The 18040-nt window shown below is 36.7% G+C and overlaps 1 protein-coding gene across 2 annotated transcripts; it reads left to right on the top strand.

Moving 5' to 3' along the window:
• The first annotated feature begins 382 nt into the window (after positions 1-382).
• Positions 383-7271, top strand: LOC104246597 (rab escort protein 1). 2 transcript variants are annotated; one of them, XM_009802439.2, is made up of 9 exons: positions 383-1125; positions 1657-1779; positions 2504-2603; positions 3583-3621; positions 3736-3982; positions 4063-4138; positions 4636-4834; positions 6585-6671; positions 6887-7271. In XM_009802439.2, exons 1-9 carry the CDS (start codon positions 428-430, stop codon positions 6971-6973), a joined length of 1656 nt encoding a protein of 551 aa, XP_009800741.2. In that variant the 5' UTR covers positions 383-427; the 3' UTR covers positions 6974-7271. The 2 variants fall into 2 exon arrangements, with proteins under 2 accessions (XP_009800741.2, XP_070011752.1); XM_070155651.1 differs by having other exon boundaries at positions 1017-1153.
• The last annotated feature ends 10769 nt before the right edge of the window (positions 7272-18040 follow it).

Below are 18040 nucleotides of genomic sequence, written 5' to 3'. Positions count from 1 at the left end.
AAAAAATGAAGAAGGATAAGGATATTTATAGTTTAAAATGGGGCCAAACTGTAATTTAAACTTAGAATTTAAATTAAAATTTTAGGGGTAGGGGTAAAAAATGGTCGTTTATACTTTATAGCCGTTGCCAAAGGGTTAGTTTTGTAAAGAATGCCGTTGGCCAACGACTCTTTTTCCAAAAACAAATTACGGGGGCTTACGGGTCGGAACGGGCCGGGATGTTAACAGTCTGGCCCATCAGGACAAAATAGGCAGCCCGTCCCATCCCATGTCCCGTTCACTATGGGCCCAATCCCGTTTAAGAGTTAGTGGGCCGGGGCGGGATGGGCCGACCCGTTGGACAGCTATAGACCTTCCTCCTAACTCCAAGCACCAGTTTTATTATTTTATCTGTATATTGACAGCCTGCTCGTGGTTCGCCGAGCCGATGGATGAAACTGCGTCGTATCCTCCAATTGAACCATCCAATTTCGACCTTATAGTGGTCGGCACCGGTCTGCCGGAGTCCATACTAGCCGCCGCTGCCTCCGCCGCCGGAAAATCAGTCCTTCACCTGGACCCTAACCCTTCATACGGCAGCCACTATGCTTCTTTTCCCCTTCACGAATTCATTTCATATATCCAATCTCAATCCTCCTTCGAACCCTCAATTCCACAACCCGACACCGATTCGGGTTTTACCCGAGTTCCTCTAACCACCCGCCCGCTCTACTCCTCCGTCGAAATCACTTCTTACTCCTCGGAACCCTTGGAACAATCGCGAAAGTTTAACATTGATTTGAGTGGGCCCAGGGTTTTGTTGTGTGCTGATGCCATGATTAATTTACTTTTGAAATCAGAGGTGAATCAATACATGGAGTTCAAGAGCATTGACGGGAGTTTTTTCTACGATGGTGAGGGCAATTTGGAGAATGTACCTGATTCGCGTAGCGCGATATTTATGGACCGGAAACTAAGCTTTACGGAGAAGACTCAGTTGATGGGATTCTTCAAGCTGGTGCAAGGGCATTTTGAAGCAGCAGCAGCTGCTGATGGTGGGGAGAGTAAGAGCATTTCAGAGGAGGAGTTAGAGAGTCCGTTTGTGGAGTTTTTAAGCAAAATGGGGCTTTCTTCTAAGCTAAAATCGTACAGATCGAATCGCCTTTCTCTCTCTGTTAGTCACAGTTTCCTGTTTTCTGTTATTCCTTTTTCTTTTCCTTCCCTTGTCGTTTGATTATGTCGTGTGCTTGTTTCATGAATCAAGTAGCCCTAATCAAATATTAAGCATTATTGATTGTGTGATTCCTGTATGATTGTAATGTTGCAGCCTAATAAAGTAGGAAGCTTTTCATTTTAGATTGAAAGCATGCCAAAAACCAGACCAATTACTTTTCTAAAACTACTTCTGTAAATAAATTAAACTGTGAGGATAATTGCTTGTACTGCTCTTTTGCCTTTCAACATATGGAGAAGAAAATGGTTAATTAATATATAAATGACACTGCTTTTCGATCTTTATCACCTTTTAGCATTTCAATTCAATGGACGTGAGACTGTTAGTTCCCGCTTTCCTTTTTATGGTTGTTTATCCAGAATTTGGGAATCAGAGTAATTTTTTTTTTGTACATTAGATTCTAGCTATATTCGTCTGACTTAGTAGTGATCTTTTCTTTTTAGGATTATTCTATATGCAATAGCAATGGCAGATTATGACCAAGAGAATGGGGATGTTTGCAAAAGTGTTCTTAAGACAAAAGATGGTATTGATCGGTTGGCCCTTTATCACTCATCCGTTGGCAGGTTATACTCTCACCCTTCCTTTGTGCTTAAAACAGTCATGTAGAAATCATGAAAGTACCTCTTCCATTTTTGTACATAAAACAGTAGAGTAGTGCACTAATCCTGAATGTACCTCGCCCATTTGTACATAAATTGGTAGTTTACTAATCATGAAAGTATCTTTCCATTTACTGGCTGTTTAGCTTTAGCTTTACCTTCTTCTATGTCCATAATTGAACTTCATACTCCTAACTGTGGAAATCCTGAAAATGATATTATTAGGCTAATATATTTTTATTGTCAATTCTCATCTCTGATACTGAAAATAATAGTTCATTAAGATGCATGCTTAGGTTATACTTGCATGTGCGGATGAAAGAGGTCTAACCTTGGAATACCCCCTTATTTGTTTTTTCATGTCTGTGAACTGTTCGCGGAGCATATATGCTATGTCAAAACCTTGATCTTGTAGTGGTAAGAAGGTTAACTGAGATTCAAAAGTCAACCTGGAAAGCTCTATGTATAGTTGGGTTAGTCTTTCTGCCAATGCAAATACTCCCAAGAATTAATAATTTTTTGGAGCTGTTAGAAAAAGAGAAGGGGATTCTATCTTGAGACTAGTTAATCATAATCATTGACCCTCTGAGTTGGAAAGTTATCTTTGTATGCCATGACATCTTATGGTCATATGCTTCCTTCTTGTAAATCAAATTCTTATAGTTTTCCCTTTGTTTTCAAACTTTAGGTTTCCTAATGCACCTGGTGCTATGATTTACCCCATTTATGGTCAAGGGGAACTTCCACAGGCCTTTTGTCGTCGTGCTGCAGTAAAAGGATGCATTTATGTAAGTCTTTTAACATGTGTTTTCCTTGGACAGCTCTCCAGTGTATTATCACTTAGTTTTGCATTTTTTGTTTCACTGAGATTCTTTACTGTTTTTCCCCTTGTGTTGTTAATTGCAATGCATGGCGGAGTGTAGACAATGTCCAAATATGCATTATGTTTCTGATCATTTTTGTGTTTTGGTTGTATAATTATCTTACGCCCTGCCATTCTCCTAAAAATAGAGAAAAGTTCGTGTTTTGTGAAAATTCCATCATAAGGTTCCCCTAGGGAAGTGATAGAGGTGCATATCATAGGACCAAAGAGATCTCCTAGAGGTCGCAAATTTGCAGTTGGAGACTTATCAGCTCTCCCAGCATGTAACTTATGGAGCTTAGCTCTAGCCAGGAAGTGTATTAAACAACTTTGCAGCTAGTTGTGGCCTTGATTTCTTATTCCTCACAATGCTAGCTATACATTTGTGATGAGTCCCTACTGCTTCACAGTTAGAAATGTTGATGAGCTTGCTTGTAGTACTGAAAGAAGCTTTTTTCAAGCATTCAGGAGCATTGACACTGTTGTTTACGTCCTGAAGGATTACTGTTCAGGCAAACTCAATTAATCTTTAATTTGAACAACTGCTGAATGAGCTTAACTTTAATTTTTTGGTAAGTTGAATGAGCTCTGCTTTTTACGTTTCATTTGACATCAAATAGAAGATATCATCTTGATTGGTTTCTCTTCTGTTACCTTTTCTCGTGTAGTCGAAAAGTAATCTCTTTCTCTTGATTTCTTCATCATTGCTTATACTATACATTGTATTCGGAGATTTGCAAAATGAAGTTCTTATTGTGCTAAACATTATATTCAAAGTTGTTTATGGTGTCCTTTCCTCAATATTCGTTATTTGATGTTTAATTTCCTGGAATTCCTTGAATTGTTGTGTCATTAGTAGTCTTCCCTGAGGCTAATTTCTATCTTTACTTCGACTTTGTTTCCAGGTTCTTCGGATGCCTGTTAATTCTCTCCTCATGGACAAGGTTCGTAGTAATGCTCTTCTTGTTTCTTAATGACTTTTAACCGTCCTCATTTGGTAGAATTGAACCTTTTTGAAGTGCATGAGTTGTTGACCTATCACCTTGATGATTTCACAGGCTACTGGGAATTACAAGGGTGTTCGCTTGGCTTCGGAACAAGAATTGTACAGCCATAAGCTGATATTAGCTTCATCTTTTGTGTTTCAATTACCACGACCTCATTCTTCACCTGATGCTCAGCAAAATGTTTATTGTGATTTTGGCTCGAAAAATACAACCGAGAAGCTGGCTAGGAGTGTATGCATCACAAAGCACTCTTTGAAATTGGATAAAGCCAATTGTCTGGCATTTTTTCCTCCTCGATGTAAGATATGCATAACATGCCTTTTGTTTTTAAGTGATTTTAATATTTCAAATTTTTTACCTTATCAATTTTTTTTCCAGCTCTCTTCCCTGAGCAGGTCACAGCAATCCATGTCCTTCAGCTGAGTAGCAATGCTGCTGTTTGCCCCTCTGGAATGTGAGTTCACCTGCCTAATTTCTATTTAGTCACCACTATTCTAGTGCTGTAGGGTGTGCTGACACATCGGTGTTAACATATCATTTTCAGAATTCATTATCTTTTTAGGATGCGCTCTTTAGCCTGCCTTTCACTTTTAGAATGTTATTGTCCATGTTACTACCCTTTTTTTCCCCTTCCATTAAGTCTAAAATTTCACAAATAAACACCAAGTTGGTGTCAAGAAGTATGCGCAAGTCATGTATATATTTCAACCTGAGTCATTTACAGGCATCTATCAAGTTTGTTCAGCTACCTATCTATACTAGTGTTCCCCGTCAAGCTTCTGAAACCATTTTAACTACTCTAAGAATGTGTTTCAGGCACTTCATTTTGAATTTCTCTAATTATAGAAGCAATTGGTACAATTAAGTTGTATGGAATTGGAGTTACAAACTCTCAGTTAATTCCTCAAGTATCTTACACTAACCCAGTTGGTTCGTTGCTTTCTCTTTCAGGTTTTTGACTTATCTCTCTGCCATATGCAAGGATGATGTTCAGGGGAAGAAGCTATTACATGCAGCTATCAACGCACTGTTTTGCATTCCTGTTTCTGGAAGCTCTGAAAATGATAATTCTGCGGAGAACCAAAGTGAAACTAGAGATGCAAAACCTGCTTTACTTTGGAGTGTCTTGTATATTCAAGAGCTTACTAAGGTATCTGCAATACCCTTTTTTACCTTTTTTATTTTTGGTTTTGCTCTACACAACTGCCAGCTTCCATTTTATTTCTATATGAATTTTCCTCGGGTCTTTTTTTATTTCGCGAAGGAAATGTGGTATTCATTTTGATAATGCTTTTTGTTTGTAAAAATACTGAAACGGTTATCAAGCCAGTTCGCCTTTTGGGCCTTTGCTTTCAGTCAATTTTGTTTCCTTTAGGGTTTTTGATTATCTTGTTTATTTTGGCCTGGAATCTTCTGCACACTTAGATAGAGGTTATCACCTTATCATATAGAATGTCTAACATGTTCATTAGTGTATGCATAAAAAGAAAACATGTTCATTAGTGTGGCTGAGCATAGTGCATTAATTGGTTGCCACATAGGAAAATTACTCTTGAAGTTTATCACCCGTGTTTTGTTCAGAGTTGAAAGTCAGACTAGAGCAGTTGCTTATCACCCAATTCACTCATTTTTTTGTCCCGGAGAGAAGGTGTGGTATCGAAATCCATGGATTAGATTCCATGGGATTAAGTGTGAGTATTCCGTTTGTAAATGTGAGAATTACCCTTTAGATCCCCACTTATAAATAGGGCTAAAATAGATTTTGCTTCATTTCTGTTCCTCCTTACCCTTCATCTCCCTCCAACACAGAGCCTTTCCAGTTACATCTTGCTACCTCCAGCTATTCCTCTTCCTTGCAGATTGCTTTACCCTGCTGTCGGTTGATCTACATCCCCAAGAGAAAAAAGGCCATGTAGCTGACATTATGATTTTCTGCCTCCTATCTCCTCCTCTTGTTCCCTCCCTTCAGCCGATTCCTCTGTCTCTTTCCTTTCATTTGTCTTTCTTGAATTTCTTTCTCCTGCCCTTGCAATTTAATGTCCTCCACCCCTAATTTTTTTTCTTTTTTCTTTTTCCCTTTGTTATTCTTCTTCTCCTTTTTGCAAAAAACATTTTATTTTTATGTCCTGAATTATATAAGTTTTGCTAACTATGCAACAATCGTCTTCTCTCTCTATTTTCTTCCCAACAATTATTATATTCTTTTATCCACGTCGCGATTCTTCTTTTGTACATTATAGGTCATGGTTGAAAATTATGGATAATTAGTGTTAGATTGATGGACATTGGACGGAGATGAATTTGTGATGGAAAAATCAAATACTGTAGTGTAGTCAATAAATCTAGTTTCGTATAGATTAGAGAAAGCCATTGTTTTGCATGAAGACTATTCTTGGACTGGTATTTCAATTTATGCGTGAAACGCAAGGCTGGGTGGGCTACTGTTAAGGTACCACATGGGGATTAAGCAAATTGTACCAAATGGCAAACATAGAATATCAGGCTGTGATACACCTTACAATCCCCAAATAATTACTCCCTCCGTTCCAATTTATGTGAACCTGTTTGATTGGGCACGAAGTTTAAGAAAAAATGAAGACTTTTGGAATTTGTGGTCTTAAATAAGTCAAAAAAGGGCCCAGAGTATTTGTGTGGTTATAAAAACTTCTCTTTAAGGGCAGAATTGTAAGTTTAAGCTAAATTGTTACCAAATTTAGAAAGGGATCATTATTTTTGGAACGTACCAAAAAGAAAATAAGTTCACATAAACTGGAACAGAGGGAGTAATAATTTATCCATGAGTTAATAATCTCAGTTCATGCGACATGCTACCAAATGATCCCTGAGTACAAATTTATGCCTGGCGTGTTGTCCTGACTTTTCCAATTTTTGTCCATCAGTTTCAGGATGTTTTAGATAACATCATTTCTGCCTCCATGCCAGATGCGAGTCCATACTACCATGATCTTCTGGGTGCTACGGAAAAGGTAATATGCATTCTGCTTTTCTTAAATTGACCTCTTTTACACTGGTCCGTATCCTCTTTTTCCCGATAGCCGTCGCCTTTTTTCTTCTTTCATCTTGTGCTTTATCTACTTTGCCATGGTCTGTTTGCATGCATATATGTAGGGCTTATAATGATGTTGGAGAAGGGTAGATCCTCAGGCACTGACCCATTTGGTGTTGTGCTATTTTTGTGTAGATATTTGAAGAGCTGTACTCTGGTGAAGTATTCTTTCCCAAGACAGCCTCATTGGAGGAGGGTGCTGTCGAAGAGCTCGAGGACTAGAGACCAAATTGATACTGCTGGATATGCTGTCATCTTAAGCTGACCGATGGGTGGCGGAATAATACAGTTTGCATCGACAATGATGACGAGAGTATAGTTCACGTGGTTTATGTCCCTATATACCTATGTTCATGTGTTTATGCGAAATACTTTGATGGTGTAAGAGTAATATCTATAGCCTTCTAGTTTCTTCGGCCTACAATGAACAGAATTGAGTACAGAGGTTTGGGACGAGACTTGGTAGTGTTAAAGAGTTTGCCTACTTTTGCAATTTTTTATTGCGGTGGTTGATCTGAAACTTCCCATGATTTGAACCTAGTTTCTATATAGAAATATTTTGACATGTCAAAGTGCAAATTGAGGAATGCGTAGAACTGATGAGGCAAAGTTAAGAGATTGGAAGCTGCACGTAAACCTAAAGAGGTAGTGAGTTCTTTCTATATAAACTTGAGGGGTTTAGTGAGGTGAAAATTAACTAGTCGAAAAAGCTTTTAGTGATTAATGATTGAGTTCTACTTTATCTAGATACTCCTATGCTAATTGGCGCAAGCATGTTCATGATGCCTTACGAACTTCTAAATATATCCCCTTTCTACGCTAGTGTTAAAAGATACGGAAAATGGTTAAATATACTCCTATCACAAAAGGTTTAAGTGTACCACTCGTTATACTTTGAGTTAATATGTACCCCGGTCATTATACTATGGTTCAAATATATCCTCTTTCTATTAAGTTTGTCCAAGGTGGACATCCAATCCTACGTGGTACTGATATTTGATGAGGTGGATGCCACATGGCTTGCCACCTCAGCGCCTCTAACCCATTTTACCTCTCTTATAATTTTTTTCCACCACTAAAATTTTCTTCCCCTCCACCACAATTGCTACCATTACAGCTACCAAAAAATATTGTATTTCAAATTTTAGTCTTTATATATGGATTAGAGGCGCTGAGATGGCATGCCATGTGGCATCCACCTCATCAAATATCAGTGTCACGTAGGATTGAATGTCCACCTTGGACAAACTTAACAGAAGAAGGGTATATTTGAACCGATAGTATTACGACATGAGTATATTTGGACCTAAAGTATAGCGAATTTAAATCTTTTCTCATAGTACATTGATATATTTTGCCCTTTGCCGTAGAAGATAATCGCGGTTTTGAGACCTTAGCTCTCTCCAAGTTTGAAATGCAAAGAAAATTATAATTCCTTGGCGAAATCTCGTAAAGTTCAAATTTGTCTATGTAGTAAGACTTGTGAATAATTTAACAAGATAGGTAGAATGAGAAGAAAATCAAGTTGTGCCCGTCCGCAAAACTTGTGAACAATCTATCTATATAAATATAATTGAGGGACTTGGACCAGTTACGTGGCACTCCTATTTAGCAGGAAATGCATTTTCCTGCCTCTATGTATTTTTCGGATTTTACACTTCAAAATTTATTGCCAAAACACGAAAAGTCTCTTTACACTAAGAACGAACCGCTTCCCATCCACAACGATTCTTTTCTTCCCACAAACCATTCTGTTTCCATACTAATTTCTCTTTCCATACTCTATCAATTCTATCAGTTACTCAGTAGCCTTTCATCGATATTTTTTCTCCTCATCTTCTCTGCCTTTACTTTGTTAAATTTCTCTACACTAATCTTCTTTGTTCTTTTTTTGGGGAAGGAAAAAATTCGTTAATTCACTGCTAATCACTATATTTTTCACTCACCAGAAAATTCCTCACCAAATGCCAACTTCGCCGCTAATGAAGTATTCGAAGAAAAAGCAAATATTGATATTCACTCCACAACTACCGGCCTATAATTCAAAACTAATCTATACAATCTATGTGTCATTCTTATATATATAAAATTTATACACCCTAATCTAATTATATAGGTGTGGCAGACAAGGATTACGAGGCCATAACGGCGTGAAAAGATTCAGGTACAGTCCAAAGCACTGCTATGCTTTTTCCGCAATTCATAACTTATGGTGTAAGTATTCCAGAATCCTACAATTCTTTTTCCCTAATTCATAAATAAGGATCTAAAGATTCTAAAACACTTTAAAAAGTTTGCAAAAAACCAAAGATTCTTCACTACTATGATTTTACACTATGGTGTAAATATTCTTAAATACTTACTTGCCTACTAATGGTGCAAAAATGTTGTTTTACTTCTATTTTTTGGGGATCAAATCTCGACAACAGTATTTTTAAATGTTGATTATAGCTTACTTATATAGATTTTAGACTATTTTATATTTTTATCGTAGCCTTCGAAATTGGTATTGGATAATTGTTCTCTGCACTTTTGTATTCTGCTTGCAGCCATATATGCATTTTTAATAGTTGGAACATTGTAATGACCTGGAAAATATATTACTATTATACAGCAAAATTGTAATGGCCGTTGTAATGCTTTCTAATTTTAGTTTGAATATATATAGATTCTCTATATTATATTGTCGTGCTTTACTCTTTTGTGTTCTACTTGAAGATCATATGCATCTATAATACAATAATAAAAGACTAATGATTAGAAAAATACTTTTTCCCAGCAATATTGTAGATGTTAGGAAATTTATTCTTCAGTTATCTTATATCTTGCCTTTTATCCATTATTTAAGTGCTCATATCTTCCTTCAAAAGACGCGCCTCTTTTTGCTCCTTCAAAAGTCACGTCTCTTACTCTTCTATCTCAATTTTAACCACACATCGTTTCTCTTCCTCTTATTTCCTCCACGCCAAAGCAAATCACATATTTCTTTTAACCACACGTCGTTTTCTCATTTTTTTGTTTGCTGCATTATGAATTAATGTGTATTTACCTTTTTGTGTGTTTGACGTTTAAACTGATGAGTTTATATGATGATCGGTTAATATAGACTTCAAGTTAATTTTAAACTAATTAATATAGTTTTCCATGTGCTTATATCTTCCTACTATATATAGCTTATCTTTTATCATAGAGGATTCATGCAATGGATAATCACTGACCAATTGATAGCGTTTTCTTAAGAATATACAGAGAGAACTAATCAAAGACTACTATTTTCGTTATAATTCATCCAAGGACCTTGAGATACGTCATGATGCTATCTTTTCTATACTCTACTTTGTGAGATGATCTGGTCAATTTTATGAGTAACTTTTGTTTTGGTTATCAATATATTCATTTTTGCAAAACCAATTTTTTAGTTTAATTTTAGTAATCAGATATTACCCTCCCCAAACCCCACTTGTGGAAACAGCCTCTCTACCCTTCGGGGTAGGGGTAAGGTCTGCGTACATATTACCCTCCCCAGACCCCACTTGTGAGATTATACTGGGTTGTTGTTGTTGTTGTTGTTGTTGTTTTAGTAATCAGATATTTCGAAAAGCTTGCGTGGTAAATTCAATAATATATCACCTATGTAGGTTATACAAAAATAACAAAAAAATTAGATGACTAAAAACTCTTACATGACAAAAAAATTAGAGAAAAATAAAATAAAAAAGTGTTAATAACAAAATGGATTAAAATATAAGTAGGAACAAAAGGCAAGGTGACTTACTTATGTGAAAAGTCTGATAAATATTATTGTTTGTAATAATTAATATCACATATGACCAATATTTGCATCTAATACAATTACTAATTTATATTATTATCTACAATAATTATAATTAATACTCCTATACTATTATTTAAGAGCAACATTTAACGGGATTCAAAGGCCTAATTTATAAAAGTTCAAAAATTTATATATGTGATATTTTTATTTGGATTTTCTTTTCTATTCTAATTTTTTCATACGTATATCTTACATTTTGTTTATTTTGTTGGTGTTACGAAAATGTTCTCATTTATTTTGATTTGACTGCGCGAAGTGCATGCTATTTAACTAGTTTACAAATAAAGGGGGAGGATAATTTGATGATTTCTTATTAGGTTTTCTAAATCTTTAGTTGGTTAGTTTTCACAATGTATTCATAGTGGTATGTGCAATTCCCGCAATTATTACCTAACAATTTGTTGGCTTTTGCCATATACATAACCAAACGCGATCATAATCTTACTAAGTATTTTGCATTGTGTTTTCAGTAAATTATAAGAGATGACCTCCTCTGCTACATAGGTCATATATCATCATCCTTGATTTGTGAGCCACGGTTAACTTTCGTGTTGTTTCACCTCTGGAAACAAAAATGAAATTATATTTGTTCGCTTTGTGTAGGTCAGGTTGCCTGATGGGAGCAATAATGTATGTGTATCTTGAGGTTGCAAAATTAGATTACAACAAATGCCAAAGTCAACATATATCGATCGGCATAATTTTTACATATAAAAGAAAAGTAATTAAGGAAATAAAATGGTATTTCCCCTCACATTTCCTTTTTGGACATGACTGTAATGAACCGGTGGTTTGAAAAGTGCAAGCTACAGGAGATAGGACTACACAAAAAATACCTCCTAAATGCTTATTTCTTAATTAGCTGCACCCAGTGGATTTAACCAAATTGCACTAAACATTGCCAATACAAGTTAGAAGCTGAGACAAAGTTTTTCCTTTGAAATAAAGCTTCAAACAGTTTACTCTCTGACTATAACATCAAAAACGGATTTTATAGCACCTCATTTACCATATTACAATTTAATGCTTATGAAAAGGTTTACATGTTATTACTTTATGATTTGATTAAGTAAATATTTTTTACATTAATGTTTGTGCATAGAACTTAAACGACTTTTCTAATCAAGTAAACCACATATGGCTAACCATATGCACCTGTGCCTAAAAAACGACACTTATTAAGGAAAACAACAATATGCACTTGAGTCATTGCGAAACGATCAATCAGAAAAACCTTCTTGGGGATCTGTTTCTTATATTGTTGAAAACACTTTCACGTAACTTCTAAAAATATCGACAAAATGTTCACGGTATTAGTTTATTGTTATATTCACACTACTCATATAGCTAGTATGTTCGATATATAATGTATCAAAGGATTCAAAATTTAATTGTGAGATGAGATGAAATTTTAGTCAAACATGTTGCGGAAGCCAAATGTATATAGTGTGAATAAGTCACAACTACTATACCAAAAATTATGACAGCCACCAAATAATAAATAAGACAATAAAACAACAATAAAGGAAACACCAGAATTTACGAGGTTCGGCTAATTTTGCCTACTCCTCGGACACAACCAATATTTTATTTCACTCCAAAAATACAAGTGAAATAATACTAAAGAGAGAAGATACAAATGCCTTAAACAGATGAGAAGGCAAATGAGAGGTGTGTCTCAATCCTAAACATTAGGCCTTCTTTTATAGGGGAAAAATCCCCTCCAAACTTAACTCCCAACCAATGTGGGACTTTGGCATTTTGCCAAACTTCAACAAATCTCCACCTTGGCAAAATTCCACATTTTCAATTCTCTCTCAATAACAAATTTTGGTTGTGTCTTCATCTTCAATCTTCAGTGTTCAACAATGTTGATCAAATCCAAACAATGTTGAAACTTGACCGCAGTCACCACCTTTGTCAGCATATCAGCAGGATTCTCTGTAGTATGAATTTTCTTCACCGTGACTCCACCTTCTTCTATGATTTCTCGTACGAAATGATACCGAACATCAATGTGCTTCGTCCTTGCATGATAAACTTGGTTCTTCGCTAATTGAATAGCACTTTGACTATCACAAAAAATTGTGATACCTTTTTGTTCAACACCAAGCTCCTTTAGCAATCCTTGAAGCCAAATTGCCTCTTTCACAGCATCTGTAATAGCCATGTACTCTGCCTCTGTTGTAGACAAAGCAACTGTTGACTGCAAAGTAGACTTCCAACTAACTGGTGCCTTTGCAAAAGTAAACACATAACCAGTAGTTGATCTTCGTTTGTCCATATCACCCGCAAAATCTGAGTCACAATATCCAACTACAGACTGATTGTCTTCCTGCTCAAAAACTAACCCGACATCTACAGTATTATGAATATACCGTAGAATCCACTTCACAGCTTGCCAATGCTCCTTCCCTGGATTGTGCATATATCTGCTAATAACTCCAACAGCTTGTGAAATGTCAGGCCTTGTGCAAACCATTGCATACATCAAGCTACCAACAACATTTGCGTATGGTACCTTTGACATATACTCTCGTTCAGCTTCATCCATTGGCGACATAGTAGTACTTAGCTTAAAATGGGAAGCAAGTGGAGTACTAACTGGCTTAGTCTTGTCATCTATGCCAAAACGTTGAAGTACTCTCTTCAAATATTCCTTTTGAGATAAACAGAGTTTCTTTGAACGTCTATCTCTAATTATCTCCATGCCAAGAATTTTCTTTGCCTCACCCAAATCCTTCATCTCGAACTCCTTCTTCAGTTGAATCTTCAACTTATCAATTTCTTCCAAATTCTTGGAAGCTATCAACATATCATCAACATATAGGAGAAGATATACAAAGGAACCATCTTTAAGCTTGTGCAAATACACACAATGATCGTATTTGCTTCTCTTGTACCCTTGCCGCAACATAAACTCGTCAAATCGCTTGTACCATTGTCTAGAAGATTGTTTCAATCCGTACAACGATTTTTCAAGTTTGCACACCATATTTTCTTTTCCAGCAACTTTGAATCCTTCTGGCTGAGTCATGTAGATTTCCTCCTCCAAGTTTCCATGTAAAAACGCAGTTTTTACATCCATCTGAACTAGTTCCAAATCCAATTGTGCTACCAAAGCCAACATAATTCTAATGGAGGAATGTTTTACAACTGGAGAAAACACTTCATTGTAATCAATTCCCTCCTTTTGAGCATATCCTTTGGCCACCAATCTTGCTTTGTAGCGAACATCTAATTGGTTAGGAAATCCTTCTTTCTTTGCAAATACCCATTTGCACCCAATTGCTTTCTTTCCCTTCGGGAGATTGGCCAATCTCCATGTATGATTCTGATGAAGGGACTGTATTTCATCATTCATGGCAATCCTCCACTTATCTTCTTCTGAACTTTGGACAGCGTCTTTATAAGTAGTAGGAACATCATCAGCTACAATTGAGGTTGCACAAGCAACCGTCTCTATGAGACGAACAGGTTTCGTTATTGTTCTTTTTGGCCTGCTGGTTGCTATTGATTCAAGTTGTTGTTGAGATTCCTGAGTTGGAATCTCCTCTACTGGCTCTCCTTCCAGAGGGTAATCTTCATTTGTTTCCTCCTCTGCTTCTTGTGTAGGAAAAATAAATTTTCCCTCAAACTCCACCTGCTTAGAAGCACCTTCATTTTGTTTGGTATCTTCTGTTACCTTATTTACCATAGCAAATTCATCAAAGGTAACATCTCTGCTGAATATTACTTTCTTTGTCATAGGACACCATAAGCGATATCCTTTGACTCCAGAAGTAATTCCCATAAAAATAGCCTTCTTTGCCCTTGGATCCAATTTTGACTCCGTCACATGATAATATGCAGTTGAGCCAAACACGTGCAAAGAGTTATAATCTACAGCAGGTTTTCCGTACCATTTTTCAAATGGTGTTTTGCCATCAATAGCAGCAGATGGTAGACGATTAATGAGGTGGCATGCATATGTAATTGCCTCAGCCCAAAATTCTTTGCCCAAGCCAGCATTGGACAACATACACCGTACCTTCTCCAGCAAGGTCCGGTTCATACGTTCTGCCACTCCATTCTGTTGTGGTGTATGTCTAACAGTGAAGTGTCGGATGATGCCATCATTTTCACAGACCTTATTGAAATGATCATTTTTGTATTCACCTCCATTGTCTGTGCGAATACACTTGATTCTCCTGCCTGTCTGATTCTCCACCATCGTCTTCCATTTGAGAAAAATTCCCAACACTTCATCTTTGCTCTTCATTGTATACACCCATACTCTTCGGGAAAAATCATCAACAAAGGTTACAAAATAGTGCTTCCCACCCAATGAAGGTGTTTTGGAAGGACCCCAAACATCAGAGTGTACATAATCCAAAATGCCTTTAGTATTATGGATCGCTGTACCAAATTTAACCCTTGTCTGTTTCCCTTTAACACAATGCTCACAAAACTCCAAGTTGCAAGCCTTTACTCCTTTTAACAATCCTTGATCTGATAGAGTTTTCAAGGATTTTCCTCCAGCATGTCCCAAGCGCATGTGCCATAGCTTGGTTGCTTCTGCCTCTTTGTCGTCACTGGATGTTACTGTCGCTGTCCCAATAACTGTACTGCCACGATAGCGGTACATATTATTATTCTTCCGATTAGCCTTCATTACCACTAGTGCACCGGAGCATACTCTCATCACTCCATTTTCTGCAATGATTTTGAACCCTTTTGATTCTAGGGCTCCCACAGAGATGAGATTCTTCTTCAAATCCGGTACATATCGAACATCTATCAATGTTCTGATCATTCCATCATGGTTCCTTAATCGTATTGAACCAATGCCATATGAGGTAAGAGGGCTGTTATCCGCTGTGTGGATGACTCCATATTCTCCTTCTTGAAATTCCACGAACCAGTCCCTGTTGGGACACATATGATAGCTACAAGCCGAGTCCATCAACCATATGTCTGATGATGTTGATGACTCTGTTGTAACTAATGAGAAGTCTGAATCATCACAATCAGCTACATTTGAATCCATAATAGCCTTTCCATTGTTATGTTTGGCCTTATTCTTCAACTTCGGACAGTCTTTCTTCCAGTGCCCTTTTTCTCGACAAAAGGCACATTCATCTTTGCTGGGTCTGGATCTTGACTTGGATCTTCCCTTCTTTGTCCTCGTTTGATTTTGAGGACGACCCCTCACAAACAGTGCTTCTCCTTCTCCGCCCTTCTGTTTTTCTCGCTTTCTTTGTTCATAGCTGTACAAAGCTGAACAAACTTCTCTGAGAGAAATTTCGTCATTTCCATGGAGTAGAGTAGTTTCAAGGTGCTCGTACTCATCAGGAAGTGACGCCAACAACATTAAGGCCAAGTCACCATCATCATAAGTTGTATCCATATTTTGCAAATCTGTGACCAACTTATTGAAACTGGTGATATGTTCATTCATCGTGGTACCAGGAACATAGGTGAAGTGAAACAGTCTCTTCTTCATGTACAATTTATTTTGACTGTTTTTCTTCAAAAATTTATCCTCCAGTGCTTTCCATAATTTACTTGCAGAAGTTTCCTTTGTGTATGAATATTTCTGCTCTCTAGCAAGGTAGGATCGAATGGTACCGCAAGCAACACGGTTGATAATTCTCCAATCTTCTTCTCCAATAACATCTGGTTTCTTTTCTTCAATGGCCAGATCTAGCCCTTGTTGAAAAAGGACATCTAGAACCTCGCCTTGCCACATCCCAAAATGTCCGGACCCGTCAAAAATTTCTACCGCAAATTTCGCATTTGACACAATTCTTGTCATAAGCGAAGATGCCAATGATGACGTATTGTTGACACTTGATGTAGATTCTTCTTGTTTATTGTCCCCCATATTTGACACAAATATTATTTAATAGCTGACGACACAAATCAAGATTATTTCCTTTCTGATGTAGAAGATCAGACTAAGCTGCAACTACAGAGCATACTCAGACAGAACCTTGACTCAGTTACCAAGATAAATCTTTTCTGATGTGGAAGATCAGACTATGCTGCAACCACAGAGCATACTTAGACAGTACCTTGGCTCTGATACCAATTGTTGCGGAAGCCAAATGTATATAGTGTGAATAAGTCACAACTACTATACCAAAAATTATGACAGCCACCAAATAATAAATAAGACAATAAAACAACAATAAAGGAAACACCAGAATTTACGAGGTTCGGCTAATTTTGCCTACTCCTCGGACACAACCAATATTTTATTTCACTCCAAAAATACAAGTGAAATAATACTAAAGAGAGAAGATACAAATGCCTTAAACAGATGAGAAGGCAAATGAGAGGTGTGTCTCAATCCTAAACATTAGGCCTTCTTTTATAGGGGAAAAATCCCTCCAAACTTAACTCCCAACCAATGTGGGACTTTGGCATTTTGCCAAACTTCAACAAAACAAACCTCCAAAATATCATATAATATGGTATCGAAGAGAAAAAAAGAAGAAAACATGAGCAAAATATTCAATTGCAATATTTAGCAGAGATTTTCTTACAGTAACAAAACTAAAGAGATGGTCCTCCGTAACCTACTTCAGTTTCTTTACCAACTCGATCTCTGATGAAGTTTACAAGGACGATACAGGGAAAGACATCCACCACCAATTACACAATGCAATGAGTACATTAATTCGGATCATATATGTTTATTCCTTAAATCCCAATATTGTCTTTTTGTTTTTTAAAGGAACATATATATTATATTTTCAATGTATTGAGAATAATGTATTACTATTGTTGTCTGCTGTAGTATTATTTCCTTTAACTTGTTCTTCTTCGTTTTTTGGCTTGGAGCGGAGGACAGTGGGAGCATGGTTGATGTCCCTAAGGGAGGAGAAGAGTACTCGAAGAAGCAGAGCTGCTAGTGCGAACAATTATTCTATGTGCTGGCCATATGAGAGATGATGAAATTCTTTCCGATCTAGATCTACACGAATATATATCTGTCAAAGGTGACAAATAAAGTTTGCTGCATGCATATGCTTCTTCAACTTCAAAACTAAGTAATGAAGATTTTTGAAATATGTGATTTTAAATATGCTATAATAATTGTGTGGCTATACCTATATATATATTACTTTAGAAACTCACACTAGTAGCCCTGAAACGGTAAGCATCGAAGCAGAAATGCAAGGAATGTGGAATACAATTAGTATTTGGCAGTTCCTCAAATAAAATCGATTCAAGTATCAAGCAGACCTTTTTTGCAGTGGCAAGGATGACTTTCTACTGTACTGCTTACATTAGCGAGGAAACACTCAATTTCCACATATTTAAATTTCTTTTCCAAAAAGTTCAATAATATGTGGACTTTAATGATCTTTTTAATGAAACATTATGCTCTAATTTCCCTTTTATCCTCTGTAACTATTGTAACTTGTAACAAAACTGTTGTCCGCTTTTGCTCTCGGCATGTAAAC

The sequence above is a fragment of the Nicotiana sylvestris genome, chromosome 8 (genome assembly GCF_000393655.2).
Source record: "Nicotiana sylvestris chromosome 8, ASM39365v2, whole genome shotgun sequence".
Lineage (NCBI taxonomy): Eukaryota > Viridiplantae > Streptophyta > Magnoliopsida > Solanales > Solanaceae > Nicotiana > Nicotiana sylvestris.
Note: the sequence above shows the minus strand (reverse complement) of the source record. Positions and strands in the feature narration are given on the sequence as shown.

Bases quoted from the DNA above. Each gene is read 5' to 3' on its own strand.
- LOC104246597 (XM_009802439.2), top strand. From the start codon at position 428: ATGGATGAAACTGCGTCGTATCCTCCAATTGAACCATCCAATTTCGAC. The intron at 1,126-1,656 runs GTACAGATCGAA...TTTTCTTTTTAG, and splicing joins CTTTCTTCTAAGCTAAAATC to GATTATTCTATATGCAATAG. The intron at 4,139-4,635 runs GTGAGTTCACCT...TTTCTCTTTCAG, and splicing joins GCTGTTTGCCCCTCTGGAAT to GTTTTTGACTTATCTCTCTG.